At 47.4% G+C, this 15526-nt stretch overlaps 1 protein-coding gene and 1 long non-coding RNA gene across 2 annotated transcripts in view; one reads left to right on the forward strand and one right to left on the reverse strand.

Annotated features, from left to right (window-relative positions):
• Positions 1-1206: 1206 nt before the first annotated feature.
• Positions 1207-8313, reverse strand: LOC144377263 (uncharacterized). Its single transcript, XR_013438081.1, has 2 exons — positions 5093-8313; positions 1207-1358 (listed from the first exon to the last, which is right to left on the reverse strand). It is a non-coding gene; the product is annotated as an uncharacterized LOC144377263 (long non-coding RNA).
• A 4254-nt stretch (positions 8314-12567) lies between these two features.
• Positions 12568-15526, forward strand: part of Klf9 (KLF transcription factor 9) — a 30110-nt gene continuing 27151 nt past the window's right edge. The window contains exon 1 of the mRNA XM_005324099.5: positions 12568-13819. Coding sequence (XP_005324156.1) covers positions 13315-13819 — 505 coding nt within the window. The 5' untranslated portion in view covers positions 12568-13314. The remainder of the gene's footprint in view (positions 13820-15526) is intronic.

Here is a 15526-nt window from a genome sequence, read left to right on the forward strand (position 1 = left end):
TGTTGGGGAAAAATTCCCTGTCTGCCTACATTCCTTGTCTCCTGGCCCCGCCTCCATCTTCAAAGCTAGCATGTGGCCTGCCTCCTTCTTTTAAGATCCTTATGATTATGTCAGTCCTACTCTGATAATCCAAGATAATTGCCTATCTCAAGATCCTTAACTGAGCCACATCTGAAACATTCCTTTTACTATGTAAGGTAACACATTCAAAGTCTGAGCATTGGAATGGGAACATCTTTGGGAGGCTATTATTCAGACTACCACAAAGTTGTGTTTTTTTTTTTAAATCAGTATCTAACATAATAACTATGATAATAGGAGGTGCTTGATAAATGTGCATCAATTAAATAAATCTTTGCTATTAGTATTAGCATCACCTGGGAGCTTGTTAAAATGTAGAACTCTGACCCACCCCGAACCTACTGAATCAAAATCTGCATTTTAATAAGATCCCCAGGTGATTCTACAACAGAATATCAGAGGTACTGAGTTAAATAATCTGATCTAATAGTTAAATTAACAATTGCTAAAATAGATTGAACATGTGTAACAGACTCTTTGCATGCCTACACCTCACATGCTCTGCACATTTCTGTCCACTGCAGATTGCAAGCAGATTTCTTCCTGTGCATGCTTCCTACCTCCTGGCCTTCTCCAAAACTAAGGGAATCAGGGAGTACAGGGGTTAATATTCCTAGGGTGATCCTTCATGATAAGAATCTAATAATGGTAGATAAAAATCTCTGCCTCTCATTTCTGGGATGGACATTTTTTTTTTCCTGGATGCTGGTGCTTAACCACTGAGCCCCATCCCCAGGACTTCATTTTTATTTTGAGACAGGCTCTCACTGAATTGCATAGGGATTCACTAAGTTGTTGAGGCTGGCCTTGAACTTTCGATTCTCCTGCCTCAACCTCCCTAGTCACTGAGGTTACAGGCATGCACCACCACACACCAGCTTGAAATGGACAATTCTAAGAGGCATTCCTCCAGCAGGGATCATAATACTATTCCCAAATATTGGCTTTTCTTCCTTCACCGGGTTATTCTTCCTGCTCTCTGAGATCACCTCCCAAATAAACTACTTGCTTCCCCAAGTCCTTTTCTCCAGCTTGGTTTCTAGGATAAGCAAAACCAAAGCAGGACTTGTTCAATGCCAGGCTCTCTGCTATGAGTTTTATATCATTTAAATCACAACAACCCTATAGAGTAAGGTATTATTTTTAATTCCCTTTCAGAATAAACTTTTCAGGGCTGGGGATTTGGCTCAAGCGGTAGCGCGCTCGCCTGGCATGCGTGCGGCCCGGGTTCGATCCTCAGCACCACATACCAACAAAGATGTTGTGTCCGCCGAAAACTAAAAAAAAATAAATAAATATTTAAAAAATATATTATAAAAAAAAAGAAAACAGAATAAACTTTTCAAAGAGGTTATATAATTTGCCCAACTTCAACAACTAATGAGTTGCACCATCAGAATGCTAGGGTCCAGCCAGGTACCAGTGCTATTCGCCCATAATCCCAGCAACTCTGGAGGCTGAGGCAGGAGATCCTTGACTTCCAAGCCAAGCTCAGCAACTTAGTGAGGTCCTGAGCACCTCAGCAAGAACCTTTCTCAAAATAAAAAGGGCTGGGCACCCTGGATTCAATCCCTGGTACAAAAAAAAAAAAAAAAAAAAAAGGCTAGGGTCCAGTTTATTCGACACCAGAAAGCTAGAAACCATGCACTCAGTGAACTACACTGCCTCCCTGGTAAGAATACATCATCTTTCACTGGTATAGAGTTCAATTTTAATATGGTAAATTTGAAAGTCCTATTATATATTCAAGTGGAAATGGTGAAGAGATGGTTGTCAAGTGTGGAGTTCAAGAAAGAAAGAAATTCAGACTAAAGATAAAAATTGGGAAGTCATTGGCATATAGAAGACGTAAAGCCTGAAAGCTATGCAAATTATCAAGGGGGTGAGTACAGATACAGAGGGACCTGAAGGCAGGGCTCTGGGCAACTCAACTTTAAGAGAGCTAGGAGTAGAACTGGGCCGTGAAAGGGACAAAAATGAAATTTATCTCTTGTCCTTCACTTAGCTTCTGAGACACTGTATTCTGCTCTTCTCCTGTTACTTCACTGTCCATTCCTTGGTCTTCTTTGATGTGAAGTGGTTGAAGTGAAATAACTGTTCAATAGATCTGGGAAGAGGGAGGATCATTGGTGACCCTGATAAGAGCAATTCTGATCCAGTAATGGAGGTGAAAGTCTGACTGGTGGGAGGTCAAGACAGAATAAGGAGGTGTGTACATACAGTAAGTACAAGTTATCTGGAGACATTTGCAGCCATGAAAAAAAAAATGACAATTGGAGTGGAGAAATATGGGTCAAGGGAACACACACATGCATACATACATATAAAAACATGAGGGATTATACATTTTGTGCTAAAGGGAATGATTTAGAAGAGGACAATCAATAAGCAAGGGATAGGGAGGTAGTTCAAGTGTGGTCATTAATACTTGTATTAGTATGTATTTCACTACTGTAATGAAATACACGAGGCAAGGTATTTTATAAAGAAAAGTGCATAACCAGTATAACTTGACATCATGTACAACCACAAAAATAAGACCTAATTAGAATAAGTTATAGTCCATGTATGTAAACTATGTCAAAATATACTCTATAGTCATACATATCTAAAAGAACAAAATTTTAAAATAAAAGAAAAAGAAAAGGCATATGTTGGCTTATAGTTCTGGATGTGCAAGGTCTAGGAGTCTCATATGATGATGGTCTTCTTGGTGGCAGAGTCCTGAAGTTGCACAGAGCATCACCTGGCAATAGATAGGGAGTGTCTTTATATCTGTGTGTGTTTCTCTTCTTCTACTTATAAAGTCACTAGGATTCAATCATGGGGGCTCTGTCCTAAGGACCCTAGCTAATCCTTGTTACTTCCCAAAGGCCTTACCTTCAAACACCATAGTCAAAATTTCTGCCCTTTTAATACCCTACAACAGGGATTAAATTTCAACACCTGAGGACCTCAAACTATATCCCAATCATGGCAATAGTTAAAAGAGGAAGAGACCCTGGTGCCAAGGAGGAGGGTTTACTTTATATAGAGCAGGGATGGTAGATCCACGTGACAGGAGGATAGGCAGAGTGAGTGAGAGGCAGGTAGGATGGAAGATATGCCTGCGGGAAGAGGAAGCAGTTTCTATCAAATTGCTTTTATTTTCTCAGTGAAATAAGCAGCAAGGTTCTCAACTCGGAGTGAGGAAGGGGAGAGGTGTTGGATGTTTCAGCACAGAAGGTGCAACATAGTTATTTCAGAGTGTGGGAAAGTAAACCAACTTGGGAAGCCCAGAAGGGCAGTGTTAAGAGCCCACTTGAGATTTATGGTCATAAATTTAGAGTGACAACAGTTAGTTAGCCCTATTGTTTTTGTCCAGCATGCTAAGCTGGACAGAATCAGAGTTTTGCTAGGTGTTCCCAGGAACCAGAAAGTGAGGGCTGTATGCAAAGGAATGATATAATGACAGATCACAAAATCTAAGCTGGGTAGGAGGGATGTGAGAGAGACAAGGAGATCGGAGGTCAGAATAGGGTCAAAGAATTGTTCAAATGTGGTTATTAGAGAAAATAAGCTCAATAGAAAGAGGTGTTGGTCAGGGATTAGGATGTTAGAAATGAAGAGGTCAGAGTTGGTGCTATTATTTGATGATAAGAGGATAAGGGGAAAATGCTTGTATTTCAGGTACCAGGGTGCTAAATTGGCCCCAAATGTTAACAGGAGTGGGGTGGGGGTGGGAGACTGTGAGTCAGGTGTTGGAATCAGGGTGAGTGAGTGGAAGTGCACAAGAGCCTGCAGATGACAGCCAGGAGAAGGGGGTGGTACAATCTGAGGGCAGGTCCTTCAATGCAGCTGGGGGATTAAATGTAGGGGGTTAAGGGGGGGGTGTCTAACTTGGATAAGATTCTCAATTGCTTGTTCTCGGTTCTGTGCTCTCCGGTACCTCAATAAGCTTCCTTCCCTCTTCTGGCTAAGAAGTCACTCAGGGTAGGGGATTTATTTGGGGGTCTTGGGATTAGAAGGAAACAAGGAAGAGTCAGAATTTTCACTCCTTCTTCACTGTTACCCTAGTACCAAGGCGGCATTTTGGATTTTTAAAAGAACATTTAAAATGTCCTTGTTTGTTTCTGCCTCTGTGCAACATGAACACTGTGAAAGGACAGGGAATGGTAACCATGGCAGTGGAGCAGAGGGTGGTGGTGAAGAGGTGGTTTTTTAAATGGGGTGAACTTCAGGCAGGCAGTGCCCCAGCTTGTGGCTTCCCTGGCATCCTTTGTTCATTAGCTTACTTGGGAAGGGAGGTTGAATTCGTCCCTGTTGAGGAGCAACCTTTGAAAGGGAAAATTTTGCCAGACTCCATAAGGAGAGGGTGTGTCCCTGGGAGCAGGTTTGGGGGCCTGCCTGTAAACCTTGGTCAGCAGGGAACTTTGGGCCCCTATGAGCAGGAGTCTGTAATGGCAAAGCTGCCAACACTGCCGCATCCTGGATGCAGAGTTCTTACACACTGTCAGCTGTCTCACCGCCTCCCTGGACAGGTGGCCACTCATGGGGGTGGCCCAGAATCCTGGCCAAAAAAGCAACCAGGCAGGGCCCCCACAGGAAGATATCTGGTAGGAGGAGGAGGTGGAGGAAAAGAAGAGGAAAAGATGGAGGGAAGCTGTCACATTGCTGGATGAGGAGCCCCAAGAACGTTCCTTTCTAGGACAAAGTGCCCAAAGTGGCCACAGGGCAAAGCAGGACAGGACAGGGCAAACCCGGGGCACAGCTTGGGACCAGGGAAGTCCCATGACTGCAGTGTTTTGCTGTAGAAAACCCAGCTGATCCAAGCGAGAGGCAGCACCGGGTGATGGGGTGGAGAGGAGGAGGGAAGTAAACAGGAGACCACAGAGAGAGCCAGTTCCCGGTGTTCAGAGAACACCAGCCGCCTCCGGTCCCCAGTGGGTGGCTGTGTGTGTGGAAATGAAACTGGGAGTGGGTGGGAGAAAGGGAAGAGCAAGGACGCACTTCTCGGTTGCTATCTACTCACCTCGCCTTTCCCGACCCTCCAGCCCACGACCCCTACGAGGGTAGGGGAGTGGGAAGTGGGAGAGAGACGGTTCACCAGGGGCCCACCCCCCAGTATGAGAAGCTGGCTCAGCTGTCATCAGAACAGCAGCTGGTCACCTGCGCTCGGGAGGGGAACAAAGGGCAACATTGGGACTTGGGAGGGGGAAGGGGGGGGAGTGGAAGGTCCAGCACTAGCTTGGGCTTGGGGTGACTCCTGGGGCTGGGAAAAGAGGTGTCTAACTTCCAACACCTCCACACATCTCGACCCCGTTTCTCGAGTAGATGGGGGTGCGATGGGGTCATGGGCACGCAGCTGAAGAGGGGCTTGGAAGCCAAAGGGGTAACAGGGAGGTGGGAGTGTACTGCAGTGGGAAGCACCGGGGTGCAGTGCTGGCGGGGGCGTGGGGCAGACTGCTGCCCGCCGCCTGCCCGCTCGGGGTTATGCAAGGTAACGGCGAGCAGCGAGGAGGAGGGAGGCGGCGGGGGCCGCGGGCCGGGGTGTCTGGCGCTCGTTGGACAAAGAGATGATGAAACGTGAGCGCTATATTTACCAAGGGGGTGGAGACGGGGTGAGGGGGGGCGTCAAAAGGACAAACTGTTCCACAACAACCGCAGGAAACAGCCCTTCTGACTCACCCGGAGGGCCGCGCCGACCCCCTTGTAGGTTAAGCCTGAAGACCCGCGCAGGGCTGAAGGGTACGGGCGTCGGACCCAACCTGAGCGCCACAGCAGGGTTTGGATTGATATATAAATAAAGGCACACAGGATCCGAGGGCTGTGTGCATATGCGCGTATGTGGCTTTTGGGGGGCAGGGGAGAGCGCGGAATGGCAGAAATGTTTCTTAACCCCGTGGCCGGGCCATCGCGGGAGAGATTTGCCTGCAAACGCTGAGCATGATTCCTGCAAAGTCATCTCCACCCGCACAGCCGAGCCGGGCCGGCCCGCCCCGCCCGGGGACAGCAGCACCCGCCTCTCCCTCCCCACCCCCGCGCCCTGCTCGCGGCGCTCAGAGTTGGGGTGCGGTGCCAGCTATGTTTAGAAGCTGATGTCATCTCGACACCCTACTCCGCAGTGTTCCCGGGGGGACACGGGCAGGTTTTCCTCTTCCTCGCGGCGTGAGGAATGGAAGGTGGCCGGCCCTCTCCCAACACACCCCACACCCTTCTTACTCCGGAGATTGGGGGGAGGGGGAGAGCAATCACGCTAGAGTTATGAAACAGGGTGGAGGAGCAGTACACGCACAGGGAAGGTGCGAACCCAAGAGCTAGGGCCGCAGGGGGCCACCATCCGGCTCCCGCCCCTTCCCGCCCTCTCCTGCTCCCGCCCAGGTGCGGGGGCTAATTTCAAGGTTAGCTCACGTGGGCGCAGGCGCCCCGAGCTCCTTGCACGAGTTTGGGGCGGGTTCCTCATCCCCCAATCTAGGGCAGTTTGTTCAACTGCAGTAAAGGGAGCTTGATGTTCCAGCAGGGAAGGGATTTCTGAGAACTGGGACTGTCCTCAGATGAACTCGCCTCCTCTGGCTGCTGCGGCGGCGGCCGCCTGCAGAAGACTTTTTAAAAGGGCGATGCCAGGCCCCAGCGCGCGGCCCGCAAGTGGCTGAGTCGCCCGCCAGTCTGCGGCCACAGCAGAGCGCCCGCCCCCGAGGGCGGGTGATTCACCCAGCGCCACGCGGGGCTGCTCGGAGCGCAGGGGGCTGCGAGCTAAACTTATCCTCCTGCATATGCATGAACGGGTGGCCTTTCTGCTCTGTAAAGGAGAGGGCTGGAGTTTTGCGGAAGGCTGCTAAGTGGAGCGAAAGTAAAGTAGGGCGTTGTGCAAGTTTTCGCGGGGACCGGAGCTCCCATCCCCCTCCAGCCACTGGGTGTTAACTCCTTCTGGTCAGGGGCATTTCACCAGATTGGTCTTTACAGGGTTGTATCTCAAATCCAGTATCACTGTCATGGTTAGAAGCCCGATCTCTTCAGCCTCTCCCCTCTCTAAAATGATAACTGCTTTCCCCCAGTATGTTCCGTGTGCCTAGGTGGGATCGCTGAAGCTGGAGAGCCTGGACCCTGAAAGGGAGAGGCCTGGATCTATCCCAGAGTGAGGTCTGACACGTGATCCCCTACCCCCAGCGGGCCATCTGTTCTCCTTCCTTCCCGCCTGGAGGCTGGCAGCTCTGCCCAGCATGGTCCACGTCTCCCAGCAGGAAAGAGTGAGAAAAGCCAAAATCGGCAGAACCCAATACCTACAAAATAGGATTTAAGCCTGAATTCTGGGCCCTGAGCAGGGAAGAGACCCCACAACACGCAGGTCAAACTGAACGCCAGGTAATTAGCTCCACCCAGCAAGGTGGGGAAACCCTGCCCTCGTTTGGGTTGGAAAAAAAATCTCCAGGGGCGGGGCCCAGGAATCTCTTAAACCTTCAGCCAGGAAAGAACCTTTGTGCCGGTTAGGGTGGAAAGCTTACCTTGGTGAAAGAATAGATATTTTTTTCAGTCTCCAGGCCACTTTCTACAAACCAGTTTGAGACAAGAAAAAAGAAGCCATGAAGTTAAAGATTCTGAACAAATTTATATTTGTGCCTGCCATCTCATTAAATATTGATTTAAGATACTCTGACCTTAACTGCTATAAAGAACAGCGTTTGTAAGTGCACAGCAGATGAGATGGTATTTAATAACTCAGGTCTTGCTCCAGTTTTTTCCCTAGGATTTTTTAAAGATCCCTGGGAGTATTTGGAGTTTAAGGGGCTATGGAGATGTATTAACCTAATCCTATCAAATTCACAGTTAAGGAAATAGCTCAAGGGAGGTTGACTGAGGTCACAGTGTTCATCCAAGGCCCAGGAGGTCAGTACCCCTAACTGGCGACACATGTGGGAAGGTGTACATACACTGTAGGTACTATCTCTTATTAGCAGATGAAAATGACAATTATTTTAGAATGCACACACAAAAAAGGCTCATAGTTCTGGCTACAGGCTCATAAGGCTTCATTTTCAGAATTTGGATAATAAAGCAAGACTTAAGCAGAATGTAGAAAGAAAAACACATAAACTAGAAGCATAGTCTGAATTTTCTTGCTTCTTCCAGTTGGTGTATGTGGATTTGAAATGTATATTTGTAAAGAATAATTTGGAAGAAAAACATCTCATATTTATGATGTATACATTACTGGAAAAATATTTGTTTTAATTAAGAATGATTCATATTAATTTAGGATATTTCCCCAAAACTTAACTGAGATAGCCACATGCTAGTAAAACAACATAAACTGTTTTTAATCATAAAACTAGGCTGGGTATGTGGCTCATGCCTGTAATTCCAGTGGCTCTGGAAGCTGAGGCAGAAGGGTCACAAGTTCAAAGCCAGGCTCGGCAACTAGGTGAGGCCCTAAGCAACTTAGCAAGACTATCTCAAAATAAAAAATAAAAAGGACTCAATGTTTAAGTGCCCCTGGTTCAATTCTTAGTACAAAAAATATATATATAAAACTATTATAATACATTCCAACACAGCAAGGAAACTTCATTGTTGAAAATGTAAGAAAAAAATTCTGATGTAGAAATTATTTGTGATGTTATTTTAAATATAACTGTTTTTTAATGTGTAAATCCCATGGAAAATACTCTTTTTTGCATTCCTCATGTCTAGCTCACTGTTCTCTTAATCAAGTCAAGCGACAATTATGTTTGCAAATGTGTAAAAGGAATTCATATAGATGGAATTTTTATTAGCTTATTTTATAACTCTGAAATGAGTAAATCAGGGACTTCAGGGTTTATGTTCAGTGCAAACAAAGTGAAATTAGTGAGAATTAAGGAGAAAAGTGTATACAAGGAAAAATTTATATATATTTAATACCTAAGGTGATTGCCAGGCATAGTGATGCACACCTATAATCCCAGCAATTTAGGAGACTGAGGCAGGAGAATCACAAGTTTGAGGCGGGTTTTAGCAACTTACTGAGACCCTGTCTTGATTATAAAATTTAAAGGGGCTGGAGAGTAGGGGCTGGGATGTAGCTCAGTGGTAAAGTGCCTCTGGGTTAAATCCCTAGTACTAAAAAACAAACAAAAACCCTAAGGTGATTGTTGTATTCAAACTCCTGGATCACAATCTTTAAGGAAAAATACAGACTTTGCTTTTCTGGAATATGCTGATGTTAATCCTATAGCTATCTATAGTCGACCAGGCCCAAGCCTGAGGTGGTATCTATTTCACTAGTGAGATGTCAGGTAAATACTAGTCTGGGGGGGGGCGGTGTGGACCATACTCATAAGGATCCTGAAGAGATCCCATTGGTATTTTTGTTGGGCCTCAAAGAAGCAAGATGCAATTTCTGTCTTTCTTGTTTGTATGTGTTACTGGAGATTGAACCCAGGAGCACTCACTCTGTCTCTGAGCTATATCCCCAGGTCTTTTTGTTTGGTTTGGTTTTTGAGACAGTCTCCCTAAATTGCCCAGACTGGTTTTGAACTTGCATCCTCCTGCCTCAGCCTACCTAGTTGCTGGGATTTTAGGCTTGGGCCAATGTACCTAACAAAAATATAATTTCTAAGTAATCATGTATCCTAGGGGACAAAGTTTGTCCCAGAAAAATCATGAAGTAGGCAAACTCCTTTGGGCTTCAGTGAATTTATTTCTAAAATTAAGGGGATTAGACTGTAAAAACTCCATGATGGCTTCACTTTAGCAAACCATGATATCCTTACCTCTTGGGGTTGTTGGAAGGATACACACCAGGTATTTGGTACTGGGCCTGGCACAGAGCAAGCCCTCCATGAAAGGGGTTGGAATAATGCTGGTGATGGTGATAATGCTCTTGGTTGACCAGCATCATATTTCTACATGTTGCTTCACCATGTGATCACCTACTGCAATGTCCTCCCTGTGTCACTTTTTTTTAAATATTTATTTATTTATTTATTTTAGTTTTCAGTGGACAAAACATCTTTGTATGTGGTGCTGAGGATCGAACCCAGGCCGCACGCATGCCAGGCGAGCGCGTTACCACTTGAGCCACATCCCCAGCCCCCCCCCTTTTTTTTTTAATATTTCTTAGGTGTAGATGGACACAACACAATGCCTTTATTTTTATGTGGTGCTGAGAATCAAACCCGGGTCCTGCCCATGCTAGGCAAACGCTCTACCGCTGAGCCACAATCTCAGCCCCGCTTTTTTTAATTTTTAAATTTTTGGTACTAAAGATTGAACCCAGGGTGTTTACCACTGTACAACATACCCAGTGCTTTTTGACTTGTGGGAATTTTTTTTTGTACTGGAAATTGAACCCAGGGGTGCTTAACCACTGGGACATGTACCAGCCCTTTTTTTTGTATTTTATTTCGAGACAGGGTCTCACTGAATTGCTAAGTGCATTCCTAAATTGTTGAGGCTGGCTTTGAACTCATGATCCTTCTGCCTCAGCCTCCCATGCCACTGGGATTACAGGCATGCACCACCACACCTGGGTCCCTAGTGCTTTTTATTTTTTATTTTGAGACAGGGTCTTCTTAAGCTGCTCAGTCCTCACTAAATTCCCGAGGCTGGCCTGGAACTCGCAATCTTCTTGCCTCAGACTCCTAAATTGCTGGGATTACACGTTTGCACCACCATGCCCAGCTCCTGTTATCACTTTAAAAGCAAAAATAAACTCTCCTAGCCAGGCCTGATGGCCCATGCTTGTAATCACAGCTACTCTGGAGACTGAGGCAGCAGGATTGCAAGTTGAAGGCCAGCCCGGACAATTTAGTGTGACCCTGTCTGAAAATAAAAATTAAAGAAAAGAAAAGGACTAATAGTATAGTCTAGCTCAATGGTAGAGAGCCCCTGGGTTAAATCCCCAGGATTTCAAAATGTAAAATAAAGTTTAAAAATTGAAAAGAATACTATGCCATGAAAAAAATTTAAAAATAAACAATAAACTACCCTAGTCTGCAAATTGGAAGGGTTAATTTGAGACCTTTCATTTGGAGACCAGGAATTTGGCGTAACTTTCTCAAACTTTGTTAACAAAGTTTAACAGCCAGTGGGATTCAGAGTTGGATCTCACTGAATCTGCATCACATAGAAACAGGTACCTCTCACAGGCAGGAAAGTAAATGTATTTTTAATCAATTGTGCTGACAGGATGCCTCCTGCAAGAGACATTAGCCTTAGATTCTTTTCACTGCTATCAAGATGGAAAACAACCCCACATTCATGAGGGGGAGAAGCAAACTGAGTTAATCAGACTCTAAGACCCACACTAATTGTTGATCAAGTAATGCCACAGTATTCAATGCTAAGGATTTCTGGCTGGTTCCAGTTCCTAAGACTCTGTTTAGCACAGTTAATGTTTCACAAACCAAAGGATTCAGTTGGTGAAGCAGAAAGAACCATAATCAGGAGACTGATATTTTAGTTCTGTTAAAATCTGTCATTGTCTACCTTCTCTGAATCAGTCTTCACATTTCTAAAGTAAAGGAAAGGAAACAGGCCCTAACAATCATGCCAGGATCTCTGGAGAGAAAATGATGTGGTTTTTTTGGTTTGTTTTTTAAAGTACAAATTAGGGATTTTTTTTTTGTCTCCATTTATGTGAAGGTGGGTTAAAATAGTTGCAAAACAATACTAAGGGGATAAGGAAATGGCTCAATGGGTACAGCACTTCTCTATCATGCACAAGGCCAGGGACTCAAAAAACAAAAAAAGCTTTACTTAGACTAACTTGCACCAGAAAAATAGAAGTAGTGAGACAGGGCAAAAAATAAAAATGGAATGTTTCAATCTGGACAAAGTTCATGCTTTAAAACAAGAACTTTTGTTAGCTATTTTTTTAAGTATGAATTGCTTATAATTAATGTATTGGATGGAAGACTTTTTAAACAATTGCTCCAAAGTAGGCTTCATCCAAAAAACAAAAATGAAAAAAAAAAATGAATTGATGCTTTCTCATTTGTGTTTTTTCTTGGACAATTTGTCCTGACATATTGAGGGCTTTAAAAGAATTATAGACTCACACTGCACTTACTCATCACTGTCCTCCCATCTATAGCTCAACTTCACTACCAGCAACACAAAATACAAAGATGTGTCCAGTTTCACTACAGCTCTGCGCGTTTACAAGTGTCGAGCGCTTGCTTTCGGAACGTCCTTCTGATTGGCTGAGCGAATGCCAGTGACATCAACCAACTTACTTTTGATTGGAAGGCTGGTTGCTGGGACTGTAGCGTTTGCAGGAAGTCACTTAACTGTTTGCAGGCTGGAAAACCAAAACTGAAGTTGTCTTTTGTCACAGGCTGAGTGCAACTGACTAGGGAGGAAGTGTCCCGAAGCTCTGCAAACTGGCCAGTGAGCCAGGAGGCGTGGACCGGCGGTCGGACCCCGCAGCACCCCCAAGGATGAGCGGCCGCTTCTTCCCTGCCTCCCGGCCGTTACCCTTTTAAATGTCAGCGTTCGAGACTGTAGGGGTAGCACGAGGCAGTGGAACGGAACAGTCGGATTGGCCGCACGCCTCAGTTCTAGACGCACCTCTCCACCGAAAGGCCGTTCTGACTGGCAGGGGGAGAAAGTAAACAGAGTTGAATCACCCTCCCCACTGGCCAATTGGAGGGGGTTTGGATTGTGACGTGATGGGATTCTGCGAAATTGTTACTGAGCGAGAGAATGCCGGAACGGTGCGGACCGGCCAGAGCAGGGGCTCAGCAGCCGTCCGTGGACTGGGGGAAAAGTGTGTCTTAGACCTTGCGCTCGGTCCGGTCCTGGCCACCCGCGTCGGGGTGGTGGGGTGAATGTCTAGGGGCTTTGGCTCGACGGTGAGGCGGCCGAGGGCGTGTGCTTCTCTGGCAATTTCCTCTCCCGGCGCCTCGGGGGCGTTTTCAGTCGTTTAAACTTGCGACCGCCACGTGTGGCATCTTTCCAAGGGAGCCGGCTGAGAGGGGCCGGCGCGCCTGTCGTGGAGATCGCGCCCGGAGAAGGGCAGGGACAGTGGCGGGAGGCAGCGGCGCGGCGGAGCCCCGGGCCGTGGATGCTGCGTGCGGAGGCGCTGACGGTTACGTAAAGATGAGGGGCTGAGGTCGCCTCGGCGCTCTAGCGAGTCGGAAGCGCCCCGCGCCCCCGCCCCCTTGGCCGCCGCGCCGCGCCGCGCTCGTCGTCCGAGGCCAGGGCAGCCAGAGCCGAACCTCCGCAGCCACCGCCAACTTTGACCGCGCCTCCGAGGCTGCTGTCTCCCGCACCATGTCCGCGGCCGCCTACATGGACTTTGTGGCTGCCCAGTGTCTGGTTTCCATTTCGAACCGCGCTGCGGTGTCGGAGCATGGGGGCGCTCCAGAAACCGAGCGGCTGCGACTACCTGAGCGCGAGGTGACCAAGGAACACGGTGACCCGGGGGACACCTGGAAGGATTACTGCACGCTGGTCACCATTGCCAAGAGCTTGTTGGATCTGAACAAGTACCGACCCATCCAGACCCCATCGGTGTGCAGCGACAGTCTGGAGAGTCCTGATGAGGATATGGGATCCGACAGCGACGTGACCACCGAATCTGGGTCGAGTCCTTCCCACAGCCCGGAGGAGAGACAGGATCCTGGCAGCGCGCCCAGCCCGCTCTCCCTCCTCCACCCTGGAGTGGCTGCGAAAGGGAAACACGCCTCCGAAAAGAGGCACAAGTGCCCCTACAGTGGCTGTGGGAAAGTCTATGGAAAATCCTCCCATCTCAAAGCCCATTACAGAGTGCATACAGGTTAGCAGCGTCGTCCTTTCCCCCGCGCTCTGGGGTTAACCTTTGGCCGGGCAGTGTACCTTGGCGTTCAGGACACCGCACTCGGCTTCGAGGGTGCAAACATTTTGGATAAGATGCTGTTTAACTCTTTAATAATTTAATCGTGCAGACGTGGAAAGCTCACTCTCTCCTTAATTGTCTCTGGCGTCTAGAAGCCACGGAGAGCCTTAAACTGGCGGGCAGAGCGAGTGCTTTGCGTGGCTTGGCGGGGATCGGGGCCCGCCCCGCCCCTGGCCCGCCCCGCCCCCGGGACTCCGCACCCAGGCTTGGTGGAGCCACCCCAGCTGTGTAGACGCTGGCGGTAGGAAAGTCAGATGGCGTATCTTTAATTTCATTCCGTTGTGGGGTCGCAGCGAAGTGGACGAAACGTGGGGGGAAGCTGCACATTTTACATGGAGCCATTTAGGGATGACTAAGGACTCACTCAGCTGGATGCCTGCTACTTTTCAGGGTTCGCCAAGGTGGTTTTAAATTTGGCCTAGAGTTCCCCTGAGAGGTTTAAAATGACACTGCTTCAGGCAGCAGAAGAGTTTGATCAAGTAGTGGTTGGTGGGTTAATTTCATCACTAGTTAACCTTCTCAGTGAGCGAAATTACAGAGCTAATTTTTACCCCCTGTGACTGGGGACGTGCGCTCCACCCCTGAATACCACGGTTAGTGAGGTGTGGTCCTTGCCCGAGGTCAAGGCTCTGTAGTCAATGTTGGGCGGCTCTGGAGGCTGCCAGGTCGACTTGCTCTCGGGAGAACAAGCAGCAAAGCTGGACAAATGAATGTGACTGCAAAGACATTTGCTGTATAAGCTGGGCTTTTGGAGACTTGTAGGGACCTTGGTTAGCCAGTTCTGTTGGTTCTATTTAACATGCACTGAAAAAGTTGGAAAGCATTTCGACATACTGACAATCTTTAGAAAGGTTCTTCTCTAACTGCTGTTCTGATAAGGTGGTGGTGGGGGTTGGTCCTCAACAGCTTTTCCCTCTTGTCCTAAAGACGCCATGTTTAAGAGGTTGTTGGAGTTGCTTGGAAAGGTAGCTTTTTTGGTGTAAAGGGTTGATACTTTGAAGAATTGACCCTGGGCCTTTGAGTGTCAAAATGATACTTTGTTGGGATTTTCCGTTTTGCTTTACTTTTGCTTTTGGTTTTTAAAAGAAAGGCTGTGTAACTGCCTCTCAATTTGTTTCCTTAGGAAGGATTCTTGTGGAGGTGGCTGCTGGCACAGGAATAAGTCTGAATTTCTTCTGTGGTTAATGCAAAATTAGGTCCTGTTTAGGGTCAGCATCTAGGTTGCCATAAAACAGCACCTTTTAAAGTTTCTATCTGTAAAGTTGATAAAAGGCATGTGCCTGCATTGGGGGTTGTGACCTTTAGCGTGGCTCTGGGGGTGAAGTAGGGGTGTATCCACCAGGGTGTTACTCACCGGCAGCTGTTGGGCGGGCCTGGCCCTGTCAGCCATGTTCCCGGAGTTCAGTTGTTCACATAGACACCCACTGCCACCTTGAGCAAAGACATTTTCTCCTTCAGGGAGCTGTCCAGTTGTGCAGCTGCGAAGGTCCGCAATGCCTCTGTGAGCTGGAGTCTGTCAGACTCAGGAATAGGATTTCCAGGGTTCTGGGCCATTCGGCTCAGTGCTTTTCTTAAGCATTTATAGAAATGGCTGCTTATGTGTGCGTG

Source organism: Ictidomys tridecemlineatus, chromosome 4 (assembly GCF_052094955.1).
Source record: "Ictidomys tridecemlineatus isolate mIctTri1 chromosome 4, mIctTri1.hap1, whole genome shotgun sequence".
NCBI classification, from domain to species: domain Eukaryota; kingdom Metazoa; phylum Chordata; class Mammalia; order Rodentia; family Sciuridae; genus Ictidomys; species Ictidomys tridecemlineatus.